This window comes from Podarcis muralis, chromosome 10 (assembly GCF_964188315.1).
Source record: "Podarcis muralis chromosome 10, rPodMur119.hap1.1, whole genome shotgun sequence".
Taxonomy (NCBI): domain Eukaryota; kingdom Metazoa; phylum Chordata; class Lepidosauria; order Squamata; family Lacertidae; genus Podarcis; species Podarcis muralis.
The window spans coordinates 77590643-77618521 of record NC_135664.1 but is presented as its reverse complement, the minus strand read 5'-3'; the positions used below and the strand labels follow the sequence as shown (position 1 = coordinate 77618521).

General features: G+C 58.8%; 1 protein-coding gene across 11 annotated transcripts in view; it reads left to right on the top strand.

The window, feature by feature from the left end:
• SBF1 (SET binding factor 1) overlaps positions 1-26943 on the top strand; it is a 41754-nt gene extending 14811 nt beyond the window's left edge. Inside the window, exons 2-43 of one of the 11 annotated variants that reach the window (XM_028745418.2) lie at positions 6082-6167; positions 9241-9378; positions 9540-9659; positions 10037-10147; positions 10736-10759; positions 11362-11467; positions 11602-11734; positions 11875-11983; positions 12344-12457; positions 13087-13167; positions 13598-13711; positions 14195-14323; positions 14442-14540; positions 14829-15033; positions 15453-15565; positions 15948-16097; positions 16195-16263; positions 16441-16608; positions 16700-16962; positions 17072-17244; positions 17356-17429; positions 17564-17759; positions 17926-18062; positions 18190-18365; positions 19047-19189; positions 19269-19476; positions 20414-20610; positions 20696-20833; positions 21328-21414; positions 21698-21775; positions 22131-22315; positions 22408-22584; positions 23249-23350; positions 23432-23617; positions 23759-23885; positions 23972-24102; positions 24269-24502; positions 24799-24912; positions 25008-25225; positions 25324-25411; positions 25495-25626; positions 25725-26943. In XM_028745418.2, the coding sequence (XP_028601251.2) occupies positions 6082-6167; positions 9241-9378; positions 9540-9659; positions 10037-10147; positions 10736-10759; positions 11362-11467; positions 11602-11734; positions 11875-11983; positions 12344-12457; positions 13087-13167; positions 13598-13711; positions 14195-14323; positions 14442-14540; positions 14829-15033; positions 15453-15565; positions 15948-16097; positions 16195-16263; positions 16441-16608; positions 16700-16962; positions 17072-17244; positions 17356-17429; positions 17564-17759; positions 17926-18062; positions 18190-18365; positions 19047-19189; positions 19269-19476; positions 20414-20610; positions 20696-20833; positions 21328-21414; positions 21698-21775; positions 22131-22315; positions 22408-22584; positions 23249-23350; positions 23432-23617; positions 23759-23885; positions 23972-24102; positions 24269-24502; positions 24799-24912; positions 25008-25225; positions 25324-25411; positions 25495-25626; positions 25725-25823 (5732 nt within the window). In that variant the 3' untranslated portion in view covers positions 25824-26943. Of the gene's footprint in view, positions 1-6081; positions 6168-9240; positions 9379-9533; positions 9660-10036; positions 10148-10735; positions 10760-11361; positions 11468-11601; positions 11735-11874; positions 11984-12343; positions 12458-13086; positions 13168-13597; positions 13712-14194; positions 14324-14441; positions 14541-14828; positions 15034-15452; positions 15566-15947; positions 16098-16194; positions 16264-16440; positions 16609-16699; positions 16963-17071; positions 17245-17355; positions 17430-17563; positions 17760-17925; positions 18063-18189; positions 18366-19046; positions 19190-19268; positions 19477-20413; positions 20611-20695; positions 20834-21327; positions 21415-21697; positions 21776-22130; positions 22316-22407; positions 22585-23248; positions 23351-23431; positions 23618-23758; positions 23886-23971; positions 24103-24268; positions 24503-24798; positions 24913-25007; positions 25226-25323; positions 25412-25494; positions 25627-25724 lie in introns of all 11 variants that reach the window. The other 10 variants (XM_028745417.2, XM_028745420.2, XM_028745419.2 and 7 more) reach the window with 10 other exon arrangements.
• Positions 26944-27879: the final 936 nt, after the last annotated feature.

Genomic DNA, 27879 nt, shown 5'->3' with positions numbered 1-27879 from the left:
CTCCTTCTTTGGAGGTCTTTAAGCAGAGGCTTGACAACCATATGTCAGGAGTGCTCTGATGGTGTTTCCTGCTTGGCAGGGGGTTGGACTCGATGGCCCTTGTGGTCTCTTCCAACTCTATGATTCTATGATTCCTGTGTGCGCAAAGTGATCTGTTTGAAGTGATTGGCATATGTATGTAGAATCACAGAATCGTAGAGATGGAAGGGGCCCTGAGGGTCATCTAGTCCAGCCCCCTGCAATGCAGGAATCTCAACTCAAGCATCCATATGTATATGTATATTAAGCTTATAATGTGCTTGTAGTTTCATATGTTTTGTGTTTGTGTGTGAAAGTGTTTATGGAAAAGATTCGTTGTTGAGTTTTGCAGTATTACCTTATTTTTATAAGTAAGTAAATACAAATTAATGCTTTAACATCAAATAATAGAAAGGTAGAATCCTTTGAAGGTGACTTGGTAACTGCCATTAATCCAGAATGCAGCTCCCAGGCTAGTGACTGGGAGTGGCCACCTGGACCATAATAACACTGGCCCTAAAAGACCTACATTGGCTCCCAGTACGTTTCTGAGCACAATTCAAAGTGTTGCTGCTGACCTTTAACTCTCTAAATGGCTTTGGCCCTGTATGTTTGAAGGAGCACCTCCACCCCATCATTCAGCCTGGACACTGAGGTCCAGCTGTGAGGGTCTTCTGGCGGTTCCCTCATTGTGAGAAGTGAGGTTACAGGGAACTAGGCAAAGGGCCTTCTCGGTGGTGGCACCCGCCCTGTGGAACGCCCTCCCACCAGATGTCAAAAGATAAGCAATTATACTACCTTCTGTAGACATCTGTATTGGGACTCTTAATGTCTGATGTATCATGTTTTATATTCTGTTGGAAGTCACCCAGCATGGCAGGGGCAACCCCGTCAGATGGGCAGCGTACAAGTACAGTGGAACCTCTACTCACGACCACAATCCGTTCTGGAGGCCCGTCCTTATGGCGAAACGGGTTGCTGGGAGAGGCGCCCTTGTGCGCAGGCGTGGGTGGCAGTTGCCCGCTTCTGCGCATGTGCGAACGGCGGCAAACCTGTCAGTTACTTCTGGGTTTGCCAGGGTCACAACTCGGAATATCTGCGAGTGGAGGCGGTTGTAAGTAGAGGTTCTACTGTAATTAATAATAGTCATAATGATAGTAATATTTTATTGCTATTATCCTTCCCAATAAATTTCCTTTAAGCACAACAGACAGCTATGCGGGACAGTCCACATCCTGGCCCTGCGGAGGGAGGGCTTCCCCAAAAAGGCTGGCGGGCGAGAGCGTGTTGTTTCCTCTCCGCTGGGCTTCTGGAGGAGGTGCCTCCAGTGAAACCTCAGGCACAATTCCTCTCTTTCCCTGCCCAGCCCTACATCCCAGTATGCAAATGCACATCTGAGGCCTAATGGCCTGGCAGTAAGAGCATTTCAGGGCCCCTCCTAACCAGCGCAACCAGTGTCAGCAGCGGAGACAATGCGCACCCTGTTCCCTCCTTGCTGAGCGATGGAACAGACCTTCAAAATAATAGCCTGCCTATGGGAGATGAAGAAGAACAACAACTGTGCTGTGTGCCAAGTGGCTGAGAACTGGATCTGGCCCACTCCTCCATGGGCCAGGTTGGGGTCGGCCAGGCCAGTTGCTCCTGGCAACACATCCATTGAGCCTCCAAGGCCCCCTTGGTGCCTCGGCCTTTCTGCTGCAGGGGCAAAGCCTGGCTGATGGCTCAAACCAAAGGCCCACCCAGCCCAACCTCCAGTTCTCACAGTGGCCAAGACTCTGGAAGCCCCAAGCAGGACCTGAGTGCAAACAGTGCGCTTTTCTGCTCACAGCCCCCAGCGACTGGGTTCAGAGGCCTCCTTTCTGCCACTGGTGCTGGAAGAAATGCAGAGCCATCACGATTGGAAGCCTTTGGTGGCCTGATCCAGACACATGAATTGGTTCACCCCTTGGAAAGCCATCCAAGTTGGTGGTCATTGCTGCATCTTGTGGTAACCAAGTCCATAGTTGAGGCCTGTAAAGAAATCCTTCCTTTTTCCTTGCCCTGCATCTCGCCACGTTCATTGGGTGGCCCCGCTGGGTTCTCATATGATGAGAGCTAGAAAAACACCTTCCTATCCCATTCATTGAGTTATCCACCAAAACCCCCACCTTTTATTTTGTCAGCTCAGCCTCCATCAGAATATGTGAGGTTGGCATTATTTTGCTCCAGTGTACATCACTTTACACTTGCCTTAGCTGAGCCACATTTGACATTTTACTGGCTTTCCAGTCAGCTTGTTGTGACATCATTGTTCATGAAGAATGCCAGCTGCCTAATGAAAGTCGGCTCTTTCCGCACCAAGCTGCTCTTTAAGGCACTGTAGGATGTATTGCGTGCTAGTTCTTTTTATAGTAAACCTATTGAAATTCGGTTTCTGTTACTAGCATCAATTTCCGTGGGTCTCCTTAGCTGCTTGGATCAGTCAGGGCGACCCCTTGCCCCTCTTGGCAATATAAACTAGCAGGGAGGGGGCAGCTGGTTGGGCTGGGGAGGTCATTGATGCCTCCTTGTGAGAGGGGGTGGTCCCTGCTTGCTTGAAGAAGGCAGTGGTGAAACCACTTCTCAAGAATCCCTCCCTGGATTTGGAAAATCAAAGTATTTACCTGCCAGTTGCTAATCTCCCCTTCTTGGGCAAGTTCTTGAGCAGGTGGTTGCAGATCCTTTTCAGTTGGGGGTCTGGCACAGAAGCTGCTTGGCTGACCCTGTGTGATGAGCTCTGCTGGGAGAGAGATGGGGGGAATGTGTCTCTCGGTGGCTTTTGAGTCCATTGATCATGATCTCCTTCTGGAGCAGTTGTCCGAGTTAGGGGTGGGTGGCACTGCTTTATGGTGGTTCCAGTCCTACTTGAAGGTCTTGCTTGGGGAATGTTCTTTAGCCCCATGGAGCCTTCAATGGGGGGTTCCCCATGATTCGATTTTATCTCCTGTGCTGCTTAACATCTACATGAAACCGCTGAGTGGGGTCACCTGGAGTTTTAGAGTATGTTGTCAGCAGTAAACATAGCTTGGCTTCTCCTTTACAACTGCCGACGTGGCAGTGGAAGTGCTGGACCATTGTCTTGCCTTGGGAACGGACTGGATGAGAGCCACCGAACGGCAGCTCAGTCCACATCCGATGGAGGCACTGCTAGTAGATGGTTCCCTGGACCAGTTGGATGGGAGGTTGCCTGCTCTTGATGGGGTTACGCTCCCTCTGAAGGAGCGGCTATGTTGCTTGGGGATCCTTCTGTTCCCTTTGGCTGGTGGACCAGCTGCACCCCTATCTGGACAGGGTTAGCTGGACTTTTGTCTACGCTCTGGTAACCTTTAGGCCAGATTAATGCAACGTGTTATACATGCCGCTGTGTCTGAATACAGTTTGGAAACTTCAACTGGTTCAGAATTTGGTGACCAGGTTGCTCACTGGACAAGATGGTTTGAGCCTTTGACATGGACCCTGGCCTGGCTGCACTGGCTGCCAATTAGTGCTGTTTTTGACCTATAAAGCCTTAGGCGGCTCAGGTCCCTAATACCTCAAACTGGGGGGGGGGGCATTGTTTGTGTTTGTTGCTAGGGCATGTATTTTTGTGTCACTGCCCTGTGATGAAGGGGGGTATAGAAATTTAATAAAGCAAAACAAAACAAAACAAAACAAAAACAAACAACCTGGTATGTTTGCTGCCACAGATCTGGGCTGCCTCTTCTGGAATTTGAGCACAACGCACTCTGAGCACAGTTTAATGCAGCCTTTTCTTCAAGTAGGCATTGCTGGCCATGGTTGCCAGGCCTGATTCTGCCCAGCAGGAACACAGGACCACACTGGGGACCGGGAGCCTCCAGGCTGTGAGTCCTCGCCAGCCAGTGGTGGCAGAGGTCTCTGTTTATTCCTGCTTGCGGTGTCTTTCCCCTTTGGACCAGGAGAGCCTATAAGTAGCATCTCTTGGCTTGCCTAGTCCTTGAAATAGAGCTGTGGGCGGCTGGTGGGAAGAGGAGGGCCCAAAATAGTCCTGCAGAGGGAGACACCCTGCAGGTCCCAAGCCCAGCTGCCCATCTATTGCTGGCCTTGGCAGCAGGCAGCCCTTGGCTTTGGCACCCCAAACCCAAGCAACAAAAACTTAAGTTATCTTCAGTGGATATTTGAGAACGCAGCTGGATTTGCTGCTGTGCAGGTTCCTGTCCCTGAGCCTGGTGTGTAATTAGAGGGGCAAGTTTCCCTGACAAAATCTGGGCCTTGAGTGCCACAGCTGGTGGGATGTGCCGCATCACAAGTGCTTCCTCTGAGTTGTGACTTGTGCAAGACCCTCCAGCCGTGCCCCTCCCCCTGCACTGCCTTCTGCCAGAGATGTCCCAGTTGGTGCGGGTTAGTGATGAGCTGTTGGGAGGGCTGAAGCATGGAAAGCAAGGCCAGCATTTGAATATCAAAGGGCCGGTTTGAGAGCGAAAGCAGCTAATTAAAGAGGGATCATATTCCAAGGAACTGGCACTGTGGAGCATGAAGACAACTGTTTCTTTAAAGGTTGCCTGGGTGGCAACAGCCTGAGAACCGGGAAAGGCAGGATCCGAAAGGGGCAGAAATGGGAAATAGGTTTGGGTATTGAGGAGGCTGGGGTAGTTTTTACAACACATGTCTGTAGTGTTCTCAAGTCATTCTAGTACAGTGGTGCCTCACAAGACGAAATGAATTCATTCCGCGAGTTTTGTCGTCTTGCGATTTTTTTCGTCTTGCGAAGCACGGTTTTGGGAAAGTTTTGGAAAAGCTTCAAAAATCACCAAAGTCTTCAAAAACCTCAGAAAAGGCTACCACACCGTGTGCTATGAGTTGCTCCTCGAAGTCAAGTCGCAACTGTATTAACGGTGTTAAGAAAAAGGAAACAAACTTGCAAGACGTTTACGTCTTGCAAAGCAAGCCCATAGGGAAAATCGTCTTGCGAAGCAACTCAAAAAACCAAAAACCCTTTCGTCTTGCGGGTTTTTTGTCTTGCGAGGCATTCGTCTTGCGAGGTACCACTGTATAACATAATGAAGAAGCTGGCGTTTCTAAATTATGGAAATCTAGAGAGCGGGAGTGAGCAGTAGAAAGGTTTGAGGGTGACAGAGGTGGAATGTACACACATATAAAAAACTGTGAAAATGCTTTTTTAAATAATGTTTTGAAAAGTATATTGAATTAGCCATAGCTCACCGTCACTGTCTAGTGTCACATTTGTTTATTGCACTTTACAACACACTTAAACCATTTTATTTGCAGCTGTAAAGCTGAGTCCAGAGAGACAAATGCAGTATTCATGGTGATTTGCCTGTGTTTTTTGAACTTTACCCAGGTGTCCCTTTTTCCACCTCTGTGGAGGAAGTCTGTGTGGCAAGCAATTGAATCTGTCTTTGGGGGTGGCAGTGTTTTCCCTAGGGCAGAGCTTTACAAGCTGTGTGTCGTGTGACACGTTAGTGTGCCGGCTGCAGTGTGTAGGTGTGTTGTGCGAACGCTCCCGGCGCTCCTCCTGGGCCTGAAAAAGGGTTAGTTTAACCTCTGGTTTGATAGTAAAACTGAATTGCTGTGTCATGAAATGATGTCTAAAAAGTGTGTCACCAACATGGAAAGTTTGGGAAGCTCTGCCCGAGGTCTTGTCTCACCAGCCTTGCCGTACTCGGGGGAGCCAGGTGAGGTCAGGGCCTGGCTCCCACCCAGGCAGAGGGGCTCCTGAGCTGCCTTCTGCTGATCCAGACTCCTGGCTGAGTTTACAGGCTTTTTATGGTCTGCCTACTTAAGAGTAAGGGGAGGCAGCATCAGTGGTGGAATTTGGGGTTCTTGTCCATCATTTCCACTGCAGGAGTGTGGGCCTTGTCTTCCTCCTTCCTTGTCTTCTTTCATGTTGAGGGTGGTTGCACCAGGAGTGAAGAAGGGAGAGGCCAGGAACAACCTTTTGGTCAGAGCTGTGTCTGCTGTGCTCTCTGGCTCTTGGGGCAGAAGCCGCCTCTTGGACTCAACAGCTTCTTGCTTGCTCTGGTCCTGCTCATGTCTGAAGCTTCTTGTTTGCCTCCTCGTTTGCAGGGAGTGGAGATGGCCAGGGGCAGATCCTGCAGCGCTTTCCAGAGAAGGACTGGGAGGACAACCCTTTCCCCCAGGGCATTGAACTGGTGAGTAGGGGGGCTGAGGGCGGCTGCAGACCCCTCCTAACGTCTGTCCCCTCGCCGGCAGAAGCAGCCTATTGCCCGCCCAATTGCTGCAGCGACATCCAGTCAACACCAACCCTTGCGTCAGACACCAGTAACACGCTCCAGACCATCTCCGGCTTGTGCCATCAAACAATCACACGTCCCCCATAGGCATGACCTATGTATAAGACGACCCCCAAATTTAAACATAATATTTCAATAAAAAACCTAGACTTATACACGGAAAAGTACAGTATCTCTTATCTCAAAACTTCCCATCCCATCCCTCCATGGTTTCCTAGTTGTTCCTAGTTATGCTGCATATCTTCTTACATCAACCATTTTCAGTTTATAACCTAGCTGTTGTTTCTGCTTCTCACATATCTAGTCCTACCTGAAGGTTTAATTGACCATTGCACCTCTTTAAATGTTCTCCAAAGGGATCAAGATTAGAAATGGATAAGGGAGGAGTGGAAATACCTTAGGCTGCATGCAGCTTCCTTTGTGCCTGACCACTGGCCATGCTGGCTGGAGATGAGGAGAGCTGAAGCCCATCAGTGTCCGTCCTTGGAGCTGTACAGACGAAGCCTGTCGCTAGGCCAGGCTCTTGAAAGCCCCGCTCCTCCTCCTCCTCCTCCTCCTCCTCCTCCTGCCTAATACCAGCCCTGAGCCCCCACTGAGCCTCTTTTTTGGTCCAGCTTTGCGAAATGTTCTTCTCATCGTGTCACAAAACCAAAGAGTGGCAGGCCCAAGTCTTATCTGTCCTCACCCCCATGGGCTAGCCCACCTGCTTGTCAATCAAATGATTATGACATCAAATGATTGCCATGTGGCTTGAAACCACCTTGGAAGACAGCTTCCCCCTGTTTTTAATGCAAACTGCTTGGTGCTCCTGGAGGAAGGGGGCTGGGGCTGGGGCAGGGGGCTTGCTTTGCTTCTGGAGCAGAAAGTGTTCTGTCTTGAACTGGAAGGGCAAAGCTCTGTTTTAGCCACAGTTTCAATGCAAATCATACTGCAGTTCCCTCTGCCCATTGGGTGACTGGCAGTGGGAGTGCACTGGGCTCCAGCAGACCTTAAGCCTTTGTAGCCACATCAGTTCCTGACCCACACCTGGTGTCACCTGTGACGGCAGGTAGGCCTGGACCTGAGCCCAAGAGCACTCTCCTCCCCTGCAGTTTCTAGCAACTGGTGTTCAGAAGCATTTCTTCCTCTGACTGGAGGGCACAGCATAGCCATTGAGGCGAGTAGCCATTGGTAGCCCTCTCCTCCTAATCCTCCTTTAAAGCTGTCCAAGCTGGTGGCCATCCCTGCCTGGGGACACCACTTTTGCTGGCAGATTTCAAGCCACCTCCTCCAGGGTGCAGAAAACGGAGGGACATTTCATAAATGGTTGACGTCAGCCCCTTACTGCATCTTTATATTTAGTCTCTTGCAGTTCAAGCTAATAGTTTGAAATGTTAGAACTGAGTTTTGAAATAAAGTTTTGAAAATTAAGGAGATGGGAAGCGATGTTAGGACTGAGTGGTTGCGGAAAGGTTACAGATCAGAAGGAGATTAAGCTCCCCTCTTCCTTTAAGCTGAAATCTTTGCTTGCTCCAGTTGATTCACATATATGAGGGAACAGAAGCGGAGACAGGCAGGCTTTCTCCACACCTTTTGGCTTTGTGCTAACCATAACAGACCAAAAAACCCATTATCACCTCATTCAGAGCAGCATTATCACTTCACTTTCAGAGCAGGGAGCTCTTTGTCACCACCATTGTCTTGCCAGCGGGATTTGGTTAGGCCTCTTTGTGGATTATTCCTTCTCTTCCTTACCAACAACATTTTCTGTACTTTAAACACAAACAGAAGGCTTTCACACTTTTCTCCACCACCCGTGACATGTAGCAGCTCTCTGTACAGTGGTACCTCGGGTTACAAACACTTCGGGTCACAAACACTTCGGGTTACAAACTCCGCTAACCCGGAAGTAGTACCTCGGGTTGCGAACTTTGCCCCAGGATGAGAACAGAAATCACATGCTGGTGGCAAGGCGACGGTTTCGGGTTACGAATTAAGTTTGTAACCCGAGCTACCACTGTATTTGTGTCCACAATGTTTGCATTTTAGTGGCAGTTGAGATCATAAGGATTCTATTCCAGCTGCTGAATTAGGGCAGCTCTTCCTGAGTCTTATTCCTCGGATGCCAGCTTGTAGGCCACACAACCTACGGTGCTCTTCCACGTTTGCCAGTCTTCCATCCCAAGGCTGTTCGCCTCAAGCCCTTCCTTTCTCTGGTTGCCCCTCCCTGCTGGGTGTGGTCGTTGGCAAGAGGGACACGGGAAACACTCTCTGCGGCTTGGCTGAACTCAGGGAGCCTTTGTGGCTGCATCTCCAGCCCTGAACGCTCTGTGCCGAGGGGCCTGGGACGGTTTGCCTTCCACAATACTCTGCTGGGTACTGTTTATTACTGTTGCTGCCCTGATGGAGGGAAGACAGGGAGGAGGGACGGGTTGCTGGAGGCAGCACGGTGGGTGGGGTGGGTTTGCCATCTTGGGCCAGGCTTGGAAGGGGATGGGCAGGTGTGGGCTGGTGCCTATTGCACCTGCAGTGTGCCCCAGAGGGTGGGGCCGGGTGTCACAGCCAGCTGAGGACGCCTGACGTTGGCCTCGCCCAGGAGGCCAGCAGACAGAAAGAGCTTTCTGGGGTGGAGCCACCACTCCCAAGTCCTCCTGGGAACCTGGGCTTGCCTGTCTGTGGGCAAACCCCTCAGAGCCTTTTTCAGAGTTGCTTCGGGAGCTTCCTTGTGAGTAAGTACTGTGTTTAGGGGACACCCCTGCCCCGCCCTCTGCAAGGCCTGTACGGGAAATGGAGAACCTCTGGCTAGGGGCCACGGAGTTTGCATCCTGCCTCTGAAGGTGAACAAAGGCTTCTCCTCTGCCTCTTGGCTCCAGGAGGCGGCCGTGGGGCTCTGCTTGGTTGGGGACCAGGGGTCTGGGGCTCCCGCAGGGACGGGGCATCCTGAGCCCCCCCCCCTGCCTGCTCAGCTGCCTCTTTGCCTTTGCTCTTGCAGTTTTGCCAGCCAAGCGGGTGGCAGCTCTTCAGTGAGAGAAACCCCCCGACCTTCTTCATTGCTGTCCTGACCGACATCAACTCGGAGCGGCATTACTGTGCCTGCTTCACCTTCTGGGAGGCGGTTGAGAGCAGCCAGGTAAGAGGGGGGCTTCCCTGGGTCTTGGCGGCACTCGCAGGGCTTCCCTGCCTCCGAGGACGAGCCCCACAAAGCGTGATGGGCAGTGGCACCAGCCTCGTGCAGGCGGCTGCCCTCAGCCAGCCGGACTGCCTGACCCCTTTCTCTCCTGCCAGCTGCAGAACCACCTTAGGAACGAGGAGGAGGAGGGGGAGGTGGCCGCCCTCATCCAGCCAGCCCAGCTCTTCGCCCCAAAGAGTTTGGTGCTCGTCTCCCGCTTGGACCACGCAGAAGTCTTCCGGGTAAGGTTGGGGGGGGGGGGAGGCATTGGAGGCCAGAGAAGCCTCTGCCTGGGGGACTCCACCATGGGCCAAGCCCTCTGCTCCTCTGCTCCCTGAGTGGCCGGCCCATGGCCTCCCGGGCGCTGCCCGCCAGGGGCAACTGATGGGAAGGGCCAGCCATGCGGAGTCCTTCCATGTGGAGCCGCCATTTCTTTGCTCTCTTTATAGCTCTGCTCCTAAACGGCACAGAAGGTGAGGCTGCCTCCTGGCCCCTTCTTCTGGCTCGGGGCTGAAGCTCTCCTGGGAGGGGGGGGGCTCCCCATTTTGAGCGGGTCTTCTTGCTTTTGTCCCTGGCCAATGACCCACCAGAATGCCAACTTACCCTGTTTCACCTGCAGAACTGCCTGGGGCTGGTTTACACCATCTTTGTGGACGGGCTGAACGCCTCCCTGGAGACCGTCATCGGGAGCCTCCTGACCTGCACCATCCCCATCACAGGAGGTGCCCAGGTGGGTTCCTGATGCCCCCTGGCATTTCCTCTAGGCAAGATGCAGCCCGACCCCAGGCCCCTCCAGCTCCGTGGGCTGATGTGGCCAGGGGTCCCAAGCAGCCGACCGCTGAGCTCCAAGGGGAGGTTAGGTAGAGCTCCCTCGCTTGCTTCTCGTGCCTCGCAGGGAGTGATCAGGCGAAAGAGACCTGGCTGGAGAGAGGCAGTGCCTTTCAAGCCGCTTCATGGGGCTGGCTGGGTGAGCTCTTCCCAGGCCCCTCCGCCCTCTCCCTGGCAAGGGGGCTGAGACCTCTTCTGATCCCAGCTTGCCAGGCGCCCTGTGGGCAGGGAGAGCTTGCACAGCTGGCAGCATGCTGGGAGGATGGTTCTGGCTTTGTGGATCCTGCTCCAAGCTGGCTGGGCAGCCCGTGCCTCTCCTGGCTCTCTTGTGGGGCGCCCCCTTGTGCTCTTGGCTTGCTGTGTCCCGCTTGGCGTGCTGCCTCTCCCTCTCGTGTGGCTGTCTGCCTGTCTGCCCGCCCGCTGCCCGCCTGTCCGTCTGCTGCACCGTGTTTCTAATTTTCTGTGCTGTTTCTGTCTGTCTCTATCTCAGCCTGACACGGAGGACGAAGGAGCGGTATGCACAACTTTTCTCTCCTCGGGGCTGCCTCCTTCTGTGGGAGGAGGAGGAGGAGGCGGCGTTTTGGGGGCTGAGGTGGTGCTGCTCAGTGTGTCCCTCTCCGGAAAGATCAGCGCACAACTCTCTGTGGCCCTTGGTGTGGGGCAGTGCCTACGGGAAGGGGGCAGGGACTGAGAGAGAACAGAGAAAGAGGGGAGCAAGAAGAGCAAGGGTCCTGCCTGGGGGGGGGGGGCAAAGGCTTCATAGGCCAGCCTTGAATGCTGAGTCCACAGCCCAGCACCTGCTTCACATGTAGGCTGACAAGGTCCTTCTGCAGTGCCTGGACATATGTGCCGCCATCTGCCTGTCCTCTTCTCTGTGTCTCTTTGTCCGTCTCTCTTTCTCACTGTCTCCTTGGTGCAAGTGCTCTTCAGCCCAGGCTTTGAGAGCCCCTTCCTGGCAGCGGGCCTGCAGTTGGCCCTGGGGGCAGGCAGCTCCCCTCCCCATGGGTGGGGTGTCTTGGGGGCGCTTCCTGCCAGTCTGCCTTCTGGAGCCCAGGTCTTCTGCTGGGCCGTCCCTGACTGACCGCCGGCCGTGGGGATTGTGTTTGTCTCTTCCAGAGGACAATCTCTCTGGGCGCAGGCGACAGGCAGGTGATTCAGACGCCCATCAACGATTCCCTTCCCATCAGCAACTGCAGCGTGGCCCTGCTCTTCCGACAGCTCGGTGAGACCCGGCTCAGGCCACTTCGGAGGGCGTCCATGTCTCTGGAGAGATGGTGGGGCTCTGGCTGGGCCTTGGGCGCAGGGCTGGCCCAGCTGGGAGGGGCCTCTCCAACTCCTTCCTTCCTTCCCTTCCAGGGATCACCAACGTGCTGTGCCTCTTCTGCGCGGCCCTCACAGAGCACAAGATCCTGTTTCTCTCCAGCAGTTACCAGAGGCTGACGGACGCCTGCCGGGCCCTGCTGGCCCTCCTCTTCCCCCTGAAGTACAGGTGAGCGCAGGGAGCTGCGGGCACCGGGAGCAGCCGCTGGCTCACCTGCAAGGAGGGTGGGGGAGGGGAGGGGGCTCCCTGGAGAGGGTGCCTTTCGTTGCCACGTCTGCCGGCCTGCATTGGTGCTTTCTTGGTTCCAGCTTCACGTACGTGCCCATCCTGCCCGCTCAGCTCTTGGAGGTCCTCACCACGCCAACCCCTTTCATAATTGGTGTGAGCTCCATCTTCCAGGCAGAGACACAGGAGCTGGTGAGTCCCTGAAGGAGGACTCTGTGGGAAAGCGGAGGCCAGGCTTGCCAGGGGCGTTTTCAGGAGCAGGGCTGTCATCCCATTCCCTGTTCTTCTCTTGGGAACTTCCCCTTCTCTCTCTCCCCTCCCTCAAAGAGAGTTTTCTCTCCTGGGGTGACAGGTGGGTTTGTCTTGGGTGTCGGAAACGGATTCTCCTCCTGAAGGAGCCCCCTCAGACCCCCAACTCCTCCCTCCCTGGTGCCCCGGGGGGCGGGGGGGGGGAGCTGGGCTGGGGCCAAAGGGGTCTCTCGGCAGCCTGGCCTGTGTCCTTTCCCTCTTTGCCCCTTCTGGACTCTGCCATTGCTCCCTGACTTTTCCCAGCTGGATGTGATCATCGCTGACCTGGATGGTGGAACGGTGACTGTTCCCGAGTGCATCCATATCTCTCTGCTGCCTGAGCCGCTTCTCCATCAGACGCGGGAAGCCCTGTCCATGGTGAGTGCCGCCCCTTGGCTCCTCACAAGAGGCCTCCAGACCCTCCGCCTTGGGCTTCATGACCAGTAGGCAGCCGGGGGGGGGGGGGGGGGGTCAGTGACAGAGATCCATGGCAGGTGGTCATGTGGGAATCTGGCACCGCCAAGTGGCGTTTGGTGCTGCAGGGGGGCTGCATCCTGAACCCGCAAGGCCAAGAGGCCAAGGACTCGTCAGGGGATGAACTCGCCATCTGAGTGGAGGCTCATGCAAGGAATATTATTAATGATAAATAATGGAATGGAAAAGTGAGAATCTGGTTGCTGGGGGGGGAAAGGTAAAGTGGAACCCTTCTGGTTTTCTCCATGGAGTGGTGTTTCCCCCCACATTATTTGTAAAAATGGGGTGTGTCCGTATGATTTACACAGAATCATAGAGTTGGAAAGGATCCTGAGGGTCAAGCATCCATGAGAGATGACCATCTGTCATGAAGCCTGGGAACTGATTCTCCAAGTAATAGGGAGAGAGAGAAGGAGCGCTTCTGCTCTTGGGCTTGCAAGTGGGGGCCCCGGGGAAGGAGGGGTGTGTGGCTGGAGGCTGAGGAGCCCCTTCCCAGCTGAGCGGGGCATCCTTGCCCTCGTTTCTCTGTGCAGGTCTTGGACCCAGAGTTGGAGATTGCAGACCTGGCCTTCCCCCCATCGCCCACCATCTCTGCATCCTCCCTCAAGATGCAGGTAAGTGGTGCAGGCTGCTGGGGGGGGGGGGCACCTGGCTTGGCCTGGCTCCTCCTCAGAGAAGTTCCCAGTGGCCTCAAGGCACAGAGAGCACTGGAGCTGGCAATCAGCCCCCACAGAGCCATGAGAGCCAATTGAGACCGTGTGCAGCAGACTCCCTCCTAGGGTTCTGGTCAGCCCCTCTGAAACAGGATGCTGGACTAGATGTACCCAGCAGCAGGCTCTTCATGTCTTCTTACGGGTGGGGACTGCAGAGCCCCTTCACTGCCCCAGACGGGCACAGCCAGCCAGGGGAAGGCATGAGACCTGTTTTGGAGGGGCAGCAGTGGGTGCTGCAGAGCCCCCCCCCACCCGTCCTCTGGCAGGAGCTGCCCTCCTCATCCAGCGCTCCCTGCTTGACCCTTTCCCCTTCCTCCGTCTTGGGCTGCAGGACAAGGAGATCCGGGCCGTCTTCCTCCGCTTATTTGCACAGCTGCTCCAGGGCTACCGCTGGTGCCTGCACATCATCCGCATCCACCCGGAGCCAGTCATTCGCTTTCACAAGGTAGCCAAGGCGAGGGCGGAGGAGGGTTGGGATGGGGGGTTTCAGCTTCTGGGGTGGGTTGCACAACATGAAGAACAGCCTAAAACCAAAGACAAGTCACAGAAGCCCAGTGGCTCAGGGGTCCAAACCAGAGGCAAGGGTCTCTTTGCGAGGGTCCACAGAGAGCAGGAGCCCCCCTTCAGGAAGCCTGCTGCTTCCACTCTGCACACCAGGCTGGCAAGCCTTGTCTTTCTGGAGTGTGGACCAGCGCCAGGAGGTCGGTCCTAGGCAGCCGGCCTGCTCTGCAGACCATCCCTGTTGCCTTTGGGGCACATGTGGAAGATCCTCTTTCAGTCAGTGTCTCTCCTGGATTTGAAATGGCTTTTGAGATGTGCAGCTGTTCTGCCTGTGTTCTGATTGCCTTGTGAAGTGGCTCTGAGATGCTTCCCAGGAAGCGATTCCTCCGCAAGACCCACAAGTGCCTCTTCCTCTCCCTCGGTCTAGGCAGCCTTCCTGGGGCAGAGGGGGCTGGTGGAAGACGACTTCCTCCCCAAGGTACTGGAGGGCATGGCCTTCGCTGGCTTTGTGACGGAGAGGGGGCCCCCCTACCGAGACATTGACCTGTTTGACGAGGTGAGGAGTGGCGGCTGGAGGAGATCTCCCCCCAGGCCCTCCGGGGCCACAAGGCCTGGGCCTGCGGGGTGGTCCAGTCACCCCGTCCCCCTCTCCCCCCGCCCTTCCTCTCTCTTAGCTGGTGGCCAATGAGGCGAAGCGGATGCAGGCGGACGAAGGGAGCCGGGCCAGGGTGCTGCGCCACATCAAGGAACTGGCAGAGCACCTGTACAAAAACGTACGTGGGTGTTGTGTGTGCGGATGATGCCCCCAGCTTGGGGTAATTCTGTCCCTTCGTCCCTGGCACACAGTGGAGCAGGGGGCCAGCTGGCACCACAGACTTTGTGGGAATCCCTTCCTGCCCCATCCAGCAGCCCCTCTTCTCCCCCACGGCAGCTGAGCAGGGCTGTGCTGCTGCTCCCTGCCCTTCAGCCGGGCTGGATGGAGGCTCTGCAGATGAGCCTGGGAGGCAGGGCCTCCTTCAGAGCCTCCTTGCTTACCCCCCTCCCTGGCTTGGCTTGCCCAGGAGAACCCGTATCCTGCTGTGACGATGCACAAAGTGCAGAAGCCCACAGAAGGCTGCCACCTGCGCCTGCACCAGCGGCCTTTTCCTCGCCTGGATGAGGGCACCATCCAGTGGATCGTTGACCAGGCAACAGCCAAGCTGCAAACGGCTCCCCCCTTAGTCAAGGCAGAGAAGAAGTGCATGGTGCCGTCTGGGCCCCCCCTGGGTATGTGGAGCGCGCAGAGTCTGGCCCCTGCCTCTAGGTGGTGCTGTGGGCAGGGAAGTCTTGTGGGCTGCGTGGGTCCCTGGACATGCTTGTCTGCTCCTTGGAGAGTGGTCAGGAGCAGCAGTGCCAGCGGACCCTCTCTCTGGGCGCCCTGGGGGTGCTCCCTGTGTCTCTGACTTGGAGCATCTTCAGCCAGGGCTCCCAAAGGACCCGTGCTTGGGATCCCCGGAGGAGGTCTAATAGGCCTGCGCTTTGGGCCCCACCCTGCTGACCCTCCTTGCAGAGCACTGTGGTGCTGTCCGTTGCCCTGCGGAGGCTCCTCTTCCTGCCCCCCCCCCATGCAGGGTGTGTCCAAGATGCAGCAGGGAAGGGGCCGACGCCTCCTCCTGGCCTGATGAGCATCTTCCTTCTCCCCCCAGGGGCCATCATGGACCGCAATGGCATCATCTTGGCCAACAGCGCCCGCCGGCTGGAGGTGGTCAGGAACTGCATCTCCTACGTCTTTGAGAGCAAGATGCTGGAGGCCAAGAAGGTGAGCTCCTGGGAGCCTTTCAGCCCCTGTCCCCAAGAGGGGACCGCGGAGGACGCAGAATCCAGCTCTTCTGGCCGCTTCTTCTGCCCACTTACATTGGAGATTGTTTGGAGGCAAAGCAGCTGCCGCTGCTGCTTCTCCACTGACTGGCAGGTTTCCCCTGGGCGCCTCCGTGTGCTGCCAGGCCTCCCCTTGCAGTTGGTGGGAAATGAAAAGCCAGCCCCTCCCTCTCCGTCTCTCGGCTTCCTTGTATGGACGATTTGGAGCCTTGCTCTGGGGGGGTTGGTACTGTGTGTGTGTTCAGAAGGTCCCTGGGCAGCGCAGGGTGGGCTGGCTTTGCCCCTTTGGCCCCCACCTCAGCGCTGCTCTTGCCGCCTTGCAGCTCCTCCCGGCCGTCCTCCGTGCCATGAAGAGCCGGGCTGCCCGCCACTGCCTGACCCAAGAGCTGAACCTCCACGTGCAGCAGAACCGGGCTGTGCTGGACCACCAGCAGTTTGACTTCATCGTCCGCATGATGAACTGCTGCTTGCAGGTGGGCTGGGGCTCAGGGAGGGAGCGGCCGGGCCTGGGGGGCTCAGGCTCTGGGCTCTCGGGGGTCCCATGCTGACTTCCCCTCCTGTCCACCTCAGGACTGCAGCGCTTCAGACGAACACGGGGTGGCGGCTGCCCTCTTGCCCTTGGTGACTGCCTTCTGCCGCGTGAGTAGCCCTTGGGCGCGCAGGGCCTGGCGGGGAGAGGGCTCCCTCGGGTCCAGATGGCATCTTGGGGGGGCGGGGAGCCAGGCTGGGCTGGTGAGGCCGGCATCGGTTCCCACCTGGGCATGGCGGAGAGCTTGTGGCCTTTACGCAGGCTGCCTCCTCTTCTTCCCACCCCAGAAACTGAGCCCAGGGATCACCCAGTTTGCCTACAGCTGTGTGCAGGAGCACCTGGTGTGGACCAACATCCAGTTCTGGGAGGCCATGTTCTACTCTGACGTGCAGAACCACATCCGGGCTCTGTACCTGGAGGGGATCGAGGACGAGGGGGAGAACCACGTGGAGAAGGTGAGGAAAGAAGCCGAGGGGAAGGGGGCTTGGGGCAGGGGGTGGATGTGCCCACATGCTGTGGACAATGCTTTTCTGGTCCCCCTCCCAGGCAAGTGAGGAAGGGCCGCCGCAAGAGGAGAAGTCGGCCCTGGAGATTGCGGCCGAGCAATGTCGCCTGTGGCCGACCGTGAGCCGGGAGAAGCAGCAGGAGCTGATCCAGAAGGAGGAGAGCACGGTCTTCAGCCAGGCCATTCACTACGCCAACCGCATGAGCTACCTGCTCCTGCCCCTCGACACCAGCAAGAACCGGCTCCTGCGCGGCTCCGGCCTGGGCGATGCCGAGAGCGTCAGCAACAGCTTCATCACCAACAGGTAGCCTGCGGGGCTTGGCTGGGCACCGGGAGGGGGAGAGGGGGCGTCCCGGCCGCGGGGAGGGCGGTCCTGGCCCCAGAGGAGCTCAGCCTCCCTTCTGCCTTGCCAGCATCGCAGGAAGCGTGGCCGACAGCTACGACACGGAGAGCGGCTTTGAGGACGCAGAGAGCTCCGACGTGGCCAACTACGTGGTGCGCTTCATCAACCGCTTTGTGGACAAGGTCTGCACCGAGAGCGGCGTCACCAACGAGCACCTCAAGGGGCTGCATGTCATGATCCCCGGTAGGTGCTCTGCGCCCCACCCTTGGGAGCCGAGTGTGGCCAGCGGGGGGAGGCGGCATCGCGGGGTCTCCTCTCTCTTCCGCCTGTGACCTCCCTCCTCCCTCCCCCCAGACATTGTCCAGATGCACATTGAGACCCTGGATGCCGTGCAGAGGGAAAGCAAGAGGCTCCCCCCGATACAGAAGGTGAGGGTGGCCCCCCCCATGGGGGTCTTGAGCGAGAAGGAAGTGTGGGGAGGGGCTGTTCCACTCAGGAGCTGTGACTCAGGGTCAGGGCAGGGGGACTCCCTCCTTGACTCCATCCCCTTGGCTTCTTGCAGCCCAAGCTGCTCCGGCCCAGCCTGCTGATGGGCGAAGAGAGCGTGATGGAGGGGCTGCGCGTCTACCTCATGCCGGACGGAAGGGAAGAGGCATCTGGGGGGACTGGGGGGGGACCCCCCCTGCTTCCAGCCGAAGGGGCCATTTTCCTCACCACCTACCGCGTCATCTTCAAGGGCACCCCGACAGATCCACTAGGTGAGAGCCGGACGGGCGGGATATTATTCTGGGGAGGGGGGGAGCTCTCTGCTCCTCCTCCTCCTCCTCCTTGGGGGGCTTGCTGAGCTCCCTTCTGGCAGCAGAGGCACCCAGCTGTGTTTGAGCCCCCTGGGCTGACGCTGCCTCTTTCTCGGCTCCTCCCCAGTCGGGGAGCAGGTGGTGGTCCGCTCCTTCCCCATCGCTTCCCTGACCAAAGAGGAGAAGATCACGGTCCAGGCCCAGGCGGACCAGTTCATCACGGAGGGCTGCGCTCAGCTCCAGCTGCGCTCCTGCACATTCCAGGTGAGCCCTTGGGGGTGGGGGGGAGGCACCTGGGACCCCCTCCCCAGAGGAGGGCAGCCGTGCTCTGAGCTGGGGTCAGCTTGGCCCAGTTCTGCCAGCCCTGACCCCGCCTTGCCTTGCCCCACAGTTGCTGCGCATTGCCTTTGACGAGGAGGTGGCCTCTGAGAGCGCAGAGACCTTCCGGAAGCATCTCAATAAGCTGCGCTACCCCCAGCAGGCCTCCGACACCTTTGCCTTCACCGTGGGCCACCTGAGCAAGGCAGCCCTGCAGCCCAAAGCCAAGGAGAAGAACCCCTCACTCAGGTGCGAGCTCAGGGCTGGGGGAGGGAGACTCCCTATAGGGCCTCTTGGCTTCAGGCTGGGTCTGGTGAGAGCTCCTGCCTGCAGGCCATGCGAGGGTCTCGCTCGGCTCTGGGATGAACCCCCCCTCCTTTTTAGTGACCAGCGCCCAGCTGGGGGCAGAATGCTGCAAGCTCTGCTGGTGGGTGTTGTTTCCTTGGGGCACGTGGGGCCCCTGAGCCGCAGGAGGAGGCAGCAGGGCACCGAGCAGGGGCTGCAGCCGGGCCCCAGAGACTCCTCCCTCCCTCCCGGCTGTTCCTGTTGCCACCCCACACAGCCAGCCCCCCGTCCTCTCCAACTCTTGGGGGCCCTTTTTGGCTTCTGCTTCTCCGAAGGCGGTTGAGGGTCCAGGGGGACATTGCCCCCATGTGGCTCTCCCCAGTCTGGTTAGAAAGGAGCAGCTTCCGTCTGCCACACCCAGCTGCCCACCTTGCCTGCTGGGGCCACGCTGCCCTTTCTCCTGGCCTCTTCACCCTCTCCTGTCTCCTTGCCCCTCACCCCCAGCTGCCCCGCCTTGCTCTTCTCCTGCTGCCGGTGCTGCCGGCTGGGCCAGGGGTGGGGGGAGGGCCTGAAGGGGTTTCTCTTGCACCCCCGCCAAGCCTGCGCTTGAGCTCCCTGGCTGCTCTCGCCCTCTCCCTGCTTTAGGACCATCTCCAGGAACCTGGTGAAGAACGCCAAGAGGACGATCGGCCGCCAGTATGTGACACGCAAGAAGTACACACCGCCTCCCTGGGAGGCCCGGGGCAACCAGCAGCACTTCCTGGAGGACAACGAGGACGAGATCTCAGGTAGGGACGGCCCTTGCCTGGGGGTGGAGAGGGGGGTTCTCCTTCTGAGCTTTGCCCAACCCTGCCTGGCTGCCTGCAGTGTCCGAAGACGTGGACCGCAGCACCTTGACCCCATCCACCACCATCCGGCCCTCCGACAAGATGACCATGAGCCACCTGGTGGAGCGCGCCTGTTGCCGGGACTACCAGCGCCTGGGCCTGGGGACACTCAGCAACAGCCTGACCCGCTCCAAGAACGAGCCCTTCCGCATCTCCACCGTCAACCGCATGTACGCCATCTGCCGGAGGTGAGCCAGGGCGCCTGGCGGGGGGGAGAGGGGGACACCCAGAACGTAGGCAGGGCACAGGGGGGGCTCCATGGGGGGCCCTTGCCAGACACAGCAGGCGAGGCTCTCCAGAAGGCAGCTGAGGGGAGAGCTGGGATTCAGAGTCTGGCCACGGGGTCAGGAGGAGGTGAGGAGCAGCGTCTCTGGGCCACCAAGATGGTGGGCGATGGACGGACAGAAGGACAGGGCACCTTGTGCTACTCAGTCGCTCAGAGTCCGTCCATCTGTCAGCCTCAAGGAGCAAGTTGGGCAGGTTCTGACAAGGGGGATTCACAGACTGGATGCCAAGGCCCAAGGTTCTTCCTGCAGCTGGGGATGCTCTGCCCCCTCCCTTCCCCCCCTTCTTGAGGAGGGGGGCTCAGGGGCAGCCCAGGCTCTCTGGGTCTCTAGCTGGGGTTTCTGCAGTGCACAGTCATGAAAAGGGGTGGGTGGGTCTGGAAAATGATGGCTCTGGTCCTGCCTTGGGGGCTGGGCTCTGCTGGGCCTCCCTTGCCTGGAATGAAAGGCTCTCTGGCCACCTGCCTGATCCCTCTGACTGCACTCTGAGGCCCCAATCCAGAGGCTACGTGATGGTGACCAGCGAACAGGCCTTCTCTGCAGGGAAACGTTTTCTGCCCAGGCCCTGTTTCCTTAGCACCACCATTTCCTGGTCTTCTCTCAACTGCAGCACCGTCTGCCTTTGGTGGGGGGAAGTGGGGCTGCAAATGCCGTTTTGCCTCTTGAAATGACAGCACAGAGCCTTCTGGGGTGGGGGGTCCTGACCCAGAGCTTCTCGACTGGGAGATCACCACCCAGAAGGTTGCACAGAAGTGTTTTGGTGGACTGCAGCAGCCCCTCTTCCTCTTTAAAATAATACTTAATAATAACTTCCTTCCATCCCTCTCTCTCCCCCCTGCAGCTACCCTGGGCTGCTCATTGTCCCACAGAGCATCCAAGACAACGCCATCCAGCGGATCTCGCGCTGCTACCGCCAGAACCGCTTCCCGGTGGTCTGCTGGCGGAACTCGCGCACCAAGGCGGTCCTCCTGCGCTCCGGCGGGCTGCATGGGAAGGGTGTGGCCGGCCTCTTCAAGTCCCAGAACGCTCCTGCCACAGGTACAGCGGCCTCCCCCCTCCCCGCCTGGCCTCCCTCCTCCCGAGGAGACCCTCAGGATAACCCCTTCCCTGCTGCTCTTTGCAGGCCCCTCTCAGGCCGACTCCACCAGCCTGGAGCAAGAGAAGTACCTGCAGGCCGTCATCAACTCCATGCCTCACTACGCCGACAGCGGCGGCCGCAACACGCTCAGCGGCTTCACCTCGGCCCACATGAGCAGCGCAGGTGAGGGCCTGGGGGGGGGGAGGCTGCCCTGGGCTCAGAGGTGGGGTCCTGGGCGCGCAGGGCGGGAGAGAGCTTCCCCTCGACCACCAGGCCGTGGGGCCACAGGCCCAGGTGAGTCTTGTCCATGTGCAGCTGTTGTGTCGCCTCCACACCATCCTTGCTGGTGGATCAGCGAGGGCCCTTGCCATCCCATCAGCCCCCCCCCCCCCATTTGTCGTCTGTCTGAGCCATCCTGGAGAGAAGAGCCCCAGCCGGCCCTCTGGAGCCAAGCAGCCCTTGGCTCTGCTGGGAGCGTCAGCCTCAGGACAGGCCAGAGCTGAATTCTGGCTGAGCTGGGAGAGGCCATTGGGCACGTTGTGGGAGGGGCCAGTGCCCCCCCCCGGTCCCTGCCGGATTTTGGGTGGGGACGCCCCAGGGAGAGAAGAGGCCTTGCAGCTCCGGGGCTGCCTTGCTTTCCTTGGGTGTGGAACGTCCACCTTCTGTTGGTGCTACAGATTCTTCTGAGAAGCGGCAGCCCAAGCTGGGATCTCTTATGAAGCAGGTGATGGGAGGGAAGGACGAAGGGCCGCTTAGCCGCGGAGGTGAGATGCTGCGTGCAGCCCCCGTAGAGTAGCCACGGAAGGGCCGTCTGGCTCCGGGGGGGCTGGGCTGGGCCTTCTCCAAGCAGCCTGCGGACGGAAGGGGGCCTGGTCACCCCAGGGCTGTTGCTCACAGCCACCGCCTCTGGCTGCCTCCCTCCATCTTGCCTGCCCATCTGTCTTGCCCTCTCCGTTGGGGACAAACATCCGTCTGCCATCCATCGCTGCCGCCTCTCTTCCCCCACCCCCCCTCGCTGAGATGCCTCTCCGTCCTGTCCTCTCTCAGCCCTAGGTCACAGAGGTAGGCTCATTACCCTCTCCAGCCCCAAGAGCCTGGCATCAAAGGGACACCTCTCCCCCCGAGGTACTGTATGGGGCACTAACCTCAGGGACGTGGCATTCACACTGCTAACTCGCCCCACTGGTGCCCCCCCCCCCCCAGGCAGGCAGGCAGTCTAACCCACCCTCTGTGCTAACCCTTCCGCAGCCTCACAGCATGCTCTTCCGCCTGGCTTGGCCTGCCTCTCGGCCCCTCCTAGGTAAGGAAGGGCCGGCCGGGGGCGCTGCGCCCGTCTCCAGAGTAGCCCGCCCTGGGTGGGTGTGGCTGGGGCCGTCTTCCCTGGCCTAGAGCTCCGGCTGGGAGGGGGCAGCAGGCTCCAGGGTGAGCTTGCAGCAGAGAGCGGAGTCTTGGGCGCCACCTGACACCCCCTCCCTTGCAGGCAAGTGGGGAAGCATCCGCGCCAGCGGGCGCATGAGCAGCTATGCTCTCAACATGGAGGTTGGCTCCCGCCTGGCCGGCAAGGAGCTGCTGAGCACACAAGCCAACGGGTCCCCCTCTGAGGCCAGCTTCCTGCGCCAGCATCGCGCCTCCCTCTACATCATCGGAGACAAGTCCCAGCTCCGGGTAGGGTTCTCTTGGGTGCCCAGCAGAGGGGCAGGGGCTGGGAAGGGGGGCTGTGGGGCCCCTTCCTGATGGCGTCTCTTGCTCCCATCCAGGGCGTGAAGCCGGACCCTTTGCAGCACTGGGAGGTGGTGCCCATCGAGGTCTTTGACGCCCGGCAAGTCAAGACCAGCTTCAAGAAGCTGATGAAGGCCTGTGTGCCGGGCAACCCCTCCGCCGAGCCCGGCCAGACCTACCTGCGCTCCCTGGAGGAGTCCGAGTGGCTGATCCAGGTCAGTGGCCAGCCGGACGCTCAAGGGAGGAGGCTCTTCTCTCCGGCCTCCTGGTCCCAAAGACTCCAGAGAGGTCAAGGCAGAGGAGGACTTGGGGGGGGGGGGGCTTTGAGATTCGCCAGGTAAGGAACAAAGTCCTCGCTGCTCGTCCGTCCGTTTCTGAGGTCAGCAAAGATGTGGCAGGCAGAAACTCCGCGTTCCGGTCGCCAGGCCCTGGAGCTGCAGGAAGGCCCTGGCTGCCGAGTCTCGTTTCCGTCACAGGAACCACGTTGTCCGCCCGCAGCCCAGGAGCCCCTCCCTTGGCCAGGCAGGCAGGGGGCAGGTTCCAGGTTCCCTGTGAGGCAGAACTGGAGTAGCTTAGCAAGCTCAGGAGTTTAGTAAAATTGTTAAAAGAGCAGCAAATTAAATGGCCCCCCCCCCCAAAAAAAAGGTCAAGAGAAAGGTATCTGGAAGGAGGCTGGATGTTGCACAAGCGGAGTGTGGCGTTTCAGCCTGCAGCTGCCAGGAAGGCTCTGGGGGTTTCTGAGGTGGGTCTGCAGGAGCTTCTGCGAGAGATTTGTCCCATTGCAGGTCAGGGGGAGGTTGGCACTTGCTGCGCACCTTTGAAGGTTTGCTCCAGGTGCGCTGCCTCCGCCACATCCTGGGATCCTTCTTTCCTCCCCAGATTCACAAGATCCTGCAGATCTCTGTGCTGGTGGTGGAGCTGCTGGACACGGGCTCCTCTGTGCTGGTCAGCCTGGAGGACGGCTGGGACATCACCACCCAGGTCAGCCTCCTTCCCTCTCCCCCCCCCCCCCCACCAGCACTTGCCCTGGAGGCCGGCCGTGACCCCCCCTCTGCCCCCCAGGTGGTGTCTCTGGTGCAGCTCCTGTCCGACCCCTATTACCGCACCATGGAGGGCTTCCGGCTGCTGGTGGAGAAGGAGTGGCTCTCCTTTGGGCACCGCTTCAGCCACCGAGGGGCACAGACCTTGGCCAGCCAGAGCAGCGGCTTCACGCCCATCTTCCTGCAGTTCCTGGACTGCGTGCATCAGGTGAGGAGAGCAGGCCAAGCCCCTGGGGGAGGAGGGCCGCCCCAGCCCCAAAATGCTTCCATGTGGGCAACCCCTGGGAGGAGGGGCCCTGTGGCCTCTTCCTGCCCCCTCCCCACTCTACTGCTGCCTCTTCCCCCACAGATCCACCTGCAGTTCCCCATGGAGTTTGAGTTCAGCCAGTACTACCTGAAGTTCCTCAGCTACCACTCGGTCTCCAGCCGCTTCCGCACTTTCCTGCTGGACTCCGACTACGAGCGGCTGGAGCTGGGTAAGGAGCCCCCGGGGCCTGGGGAGGGGGGGCCCTTGTGGCCCCTGGGACAGTGGCAGGAGCCAAAGGCTGTGCTTCCTTGGCAGGGCTGCTGTACGAAGAGAAAGGGGAGCGCAAGGGGCCCCAGCTCTTTCGCTCCATTTGGGACTACCTGGATCGGCTGAACAAGAAGACGCCGGCCTTCTTCAACTACATGTATGCCCCGGAGGACGGGGAGGTGAGCAGCCGTGGGTCGGGGGCAGCGGGGCCCAGCTGGGGGGTGCTGGGGCCCACCAGCTGCCCCATCAAAGGCTTCCCTGCTGGGGGTCCTGCCTTGGGTGCTGCTGGCGGGTGCCAGGCGTGGCCTTTGGGGCAGTGACTCCTCGGCTCTTTCCTTCCGTTAGGTTTTGCGCCCGTACAGCAACGTCTCGAACCTGAAGGTGTGGGACTACTACACGCAGGAGACCCTGTCGGAAGGACCCTCCTACGACTGGGAGCTGGTGCAGAGCCAGGCGGACCCTGTGGAGGAGGCCGCCCAGCCAGACACCAGCGCCCCCCAGAGCCGGCGCAAGATCGTCTGGCCCTGCTATGACAACCGCAGCCGCACTGAGCCAGACGCCATCTCCCGGCTGCTGGAGGTCAGTGGGGGCCTTGGGCGAGAAGCAGAGGCGGGAGCAGTTAGGACAAGGGCAACTGGGCCCACTTTGGTTCTGGACTCTTCCCCTTCTTGGTCCTTCACGGCCAGCACCATTTCTTGGCCACCTGGACTCAAAGCTGGGAATCTTGTTTTCTTCAAGGCAGGTTTCCTGCCTTTGTGGCTGTAGAGGTGAGCTTGAGAACATGCAGCTGTCGCCCATTTTCCCCTGCTGCTCTTGATGCCGTAGGAACCCCTTTGCCTTTGCCCCCCCAACTGCCCCTTCTCTGTCTCTTGCAGGAGCTGCAGAACCTGGAGATGGAGCTGGGGCAGGTCCCTGAGCGCTGGAAGGACCTCTGGGACAAAGCGAAGGCCTCTCAGCGGTCGGAGGTGCAGGCGGACCCCAGCGGCCGAGTAAGGGCTCTGGGCTGGGGGGCTGAGGGGCTGGGGATCTTTGCCCGCCCTGCGCAGAGCCCTCCTCTGACGGAAGGAGCTTCCTTTGCCCCCAGGTGGCGGCTGGCTCCTTGCTGATGGCCTCCAGCCTGTCGCACCAGCGGCGCTCCTTCGGGGTCTACCTGCAGGAGAGCGGCCGCGGCAGCTCCACCATCAACCTGAGCCTGGACAACGACAGCAGCAGCGCCTCCACCCCCTCCAGCGGGAAGCAGGGGGGCCGCAGGAGCACCAGCACCCTCTACAGCCAGTTCCAGACGGCGGAGAGTGAGAATCGGTGCGGGACCCGGCCGTTGGGGGGCTGGCAGAGGGAGGCAGGGGGTCTTGGTCTCTGCTTGCCCCTCTTCCCCCACTGACCCCCTCTGTCCTCCGCAGGTCCTACGAGGGGACACTGTACAAGAAAGGAGCCTTCATGAAGCCCTGGAAGCCTCGCTGGTTTGTGCTGGATAAAACCAAGCACCAGGTGGGTGGTTGCAGGCGGGCGAGGGGAATGGGGAGGGGACCTTCTCCTGGGGGGCTCTGACCTTCGGCCCTCCTTCCTTGCAGCTGCGCTATTACGACAGCCGCCTGGACTTGGAGTGCAAAGGCGTCATTGACCTGGCGGAGGTGGAGTCGATCACACCAGGCACCCCCACCATGGGGGCCCCCAAGATGGTGGAGGAGAAGGCTTTCTTTGACGTGAGTGGCTTCTCCCCATGGCTGCCCAAGGGGGGAGGGAGGAAGGCTGGCTGGTGTTCCAGAGGCAGACCTTTGCGCTCACCCTTCTCCCCTCGCAGGTGAAGACCACGAAGCGTGTTTACTATTTCTGCGCCCAGGATGTGCAGCTGGCCCAGCAGTGGATCGACCGCATCCAGAGCTGCTTGTCTGACGCCTGAGGCAGCCCTGAGGCCGCCCTTCTAGGCCTCCGCAAGTGAAGCCGGCGCCAGGGCTGGACCAGGACCGGGCAGGACTGGAAGAGGTGCTGTGGGGCGCAGAGTAGAGGCCCCCTTGGGACCCCCATCCGACTGCTTGGCAGAGGAGTTGGGGTCCGCCTGCTCCCTCTGCCTAAGAGATGCATTGGCAGGTCAGGTTGGGGGGAGTGACGTGGTCAGCAGGGCCCCCCAAGCAGATGGCTCTGGCCACCGTCAGTTTCCCCCCATCGGCAACCACAGGCGGTGGCAGATGTGCCAAACCGCCTTGCTTCCACCCCCCTAGCCCCACACCGGCTGCCCAGGGGTGCCCCCTGCCAGGGAAGGCAGCGGTGGGGAGGTTGGCGACCTGCTGGAGCAGCGGGAGAGAGCAGAAACAGTGTTAGGGCTTCCAGTGCCCCTGTCCCGGCTTGGAGGTTTGGAGCCCCTGGGACACTGGGGCAGAGGAGTGGGGTGGCGATTCTGACCCTCCTTGTCTCCCTGTGCAAACCACAAGCTCCCCTGGTACTGCTGAGGCTGCAGTTGGAAAGGGACTCTGTCCTGGGGAGAAATGCCAAGCGAGGGGGGGGGGGGGCGAGTGTCTTGCTGCACTCCCAGCTCTTGGTTCCCTCTGTGTCTTCCTTGCAGAGGGTTGTGAGTCTGGCTGCTGGGGGCGGCTCAGCACCTGCAACTGCCCCTCCAATTGTGTGTCCTGCACTGACCCCCCCCCCCCAAGCAGATCATGCAGCCTGCTTTCCTGCCAGAGCAGGCAGGGCCTCCTTCCCTGGAGCTCCAGTTTGGCCTGGCAGCCCCCGCCCCCCACATTTTCAAAGGCAAAGGGGCGCCCTTTCCTGTCCCCGAAGCGTTGTACATAGTCTGGAGCCCCAGCTGCCCCTTTGCCTCCCCCCTTTTTTTATTTGTACAATAAAGGCTGTGGCTGGTGTGCATCGGAGGGTTTTGTAACTTCCTTGAGCAGTTGTAGATTACTGAAGTTTCTGTACATTGTGTCAAACCTGCAGAGTTCTTGTATTGTATTGTGCCTAGAGGAAAAAATATATGGAGAGAAAAAAACTAATGGAATTTAATAATAAAAAAGAAATACACAACATGTTGATTGTTGCGCGTCTCATGCAGCACTTGAAGCAGGAGGCTTGTCCTTGCAGAGGAAAGCCGGCTGGGGCGGCGGGGGGGGGGGACGACTGGTTGCGTTCAGGGCGGCATCAACGCTCCTTGGCAGGGCGGGGGGCTGCCTGCTATCTTGAAAGAAGCTGGAGCTTCTCCTTAAGCTGCCAACCCTGACGCAGTTGCCAACACTCCATGTTTGGATTAAGGCGGTGGAGCAACCTCAGGCGTTTCTGGAGCAGATGGATTATCTCAATTCATTTCCATCTGGTGTCAGAGCTGGTTTGGGGACTGAGTTGGCCAGCATTGCCTGATGGAGGACCTTTAGCAGGAAAGAGGCGCCAGGGCCACCCTGCCTCACCTGCTCCCTCTCTCGGAGGCTTTCAGAGGGAACCTCTTGCCTAGATGAAGCTGTAAGGTGTTTGGGGGGAAGGGGTCCTCTGTGCTGGTGCTGCCCAGCTCTGTTTCCCCATTACATCTGATTTAGTAAAGGCTGGGAAAGACCAGGACCAGTTCCTGGATGCACAGTTGGACTGGATGAGAGCCGGTCAGCTGAGACTGAAGCCTTGGCGGACAGAGGCTTGTGGGACTGTGGTTGGGGGGTGCTGGGATGCGGGAGACAGGCCAGTTGGCTGCCCTGAAGGAGCAGCTATGTCCTTGACTCATTGTCATGGGAGACTTAGGTGGCCTCTATGGCAAGGTGTGCTTTTTATCAGCCATTCCTTCATAACAGTTGACCACTATAGTTCATGCGCTGTTAACCTCAGGACTGGATTACTGCTGCATGCTCTGCATGGGGCTGCCCTTGGCCCTGACCCAGATGCTTTAGCTGGTGCAGAATGCTGTGGCTGCTCAGTGAGGAGAACGCCACCAACCTGAGACCGGCACTGGCTTCTCATCTGCTAGCGGGTCAAGTTCTTGC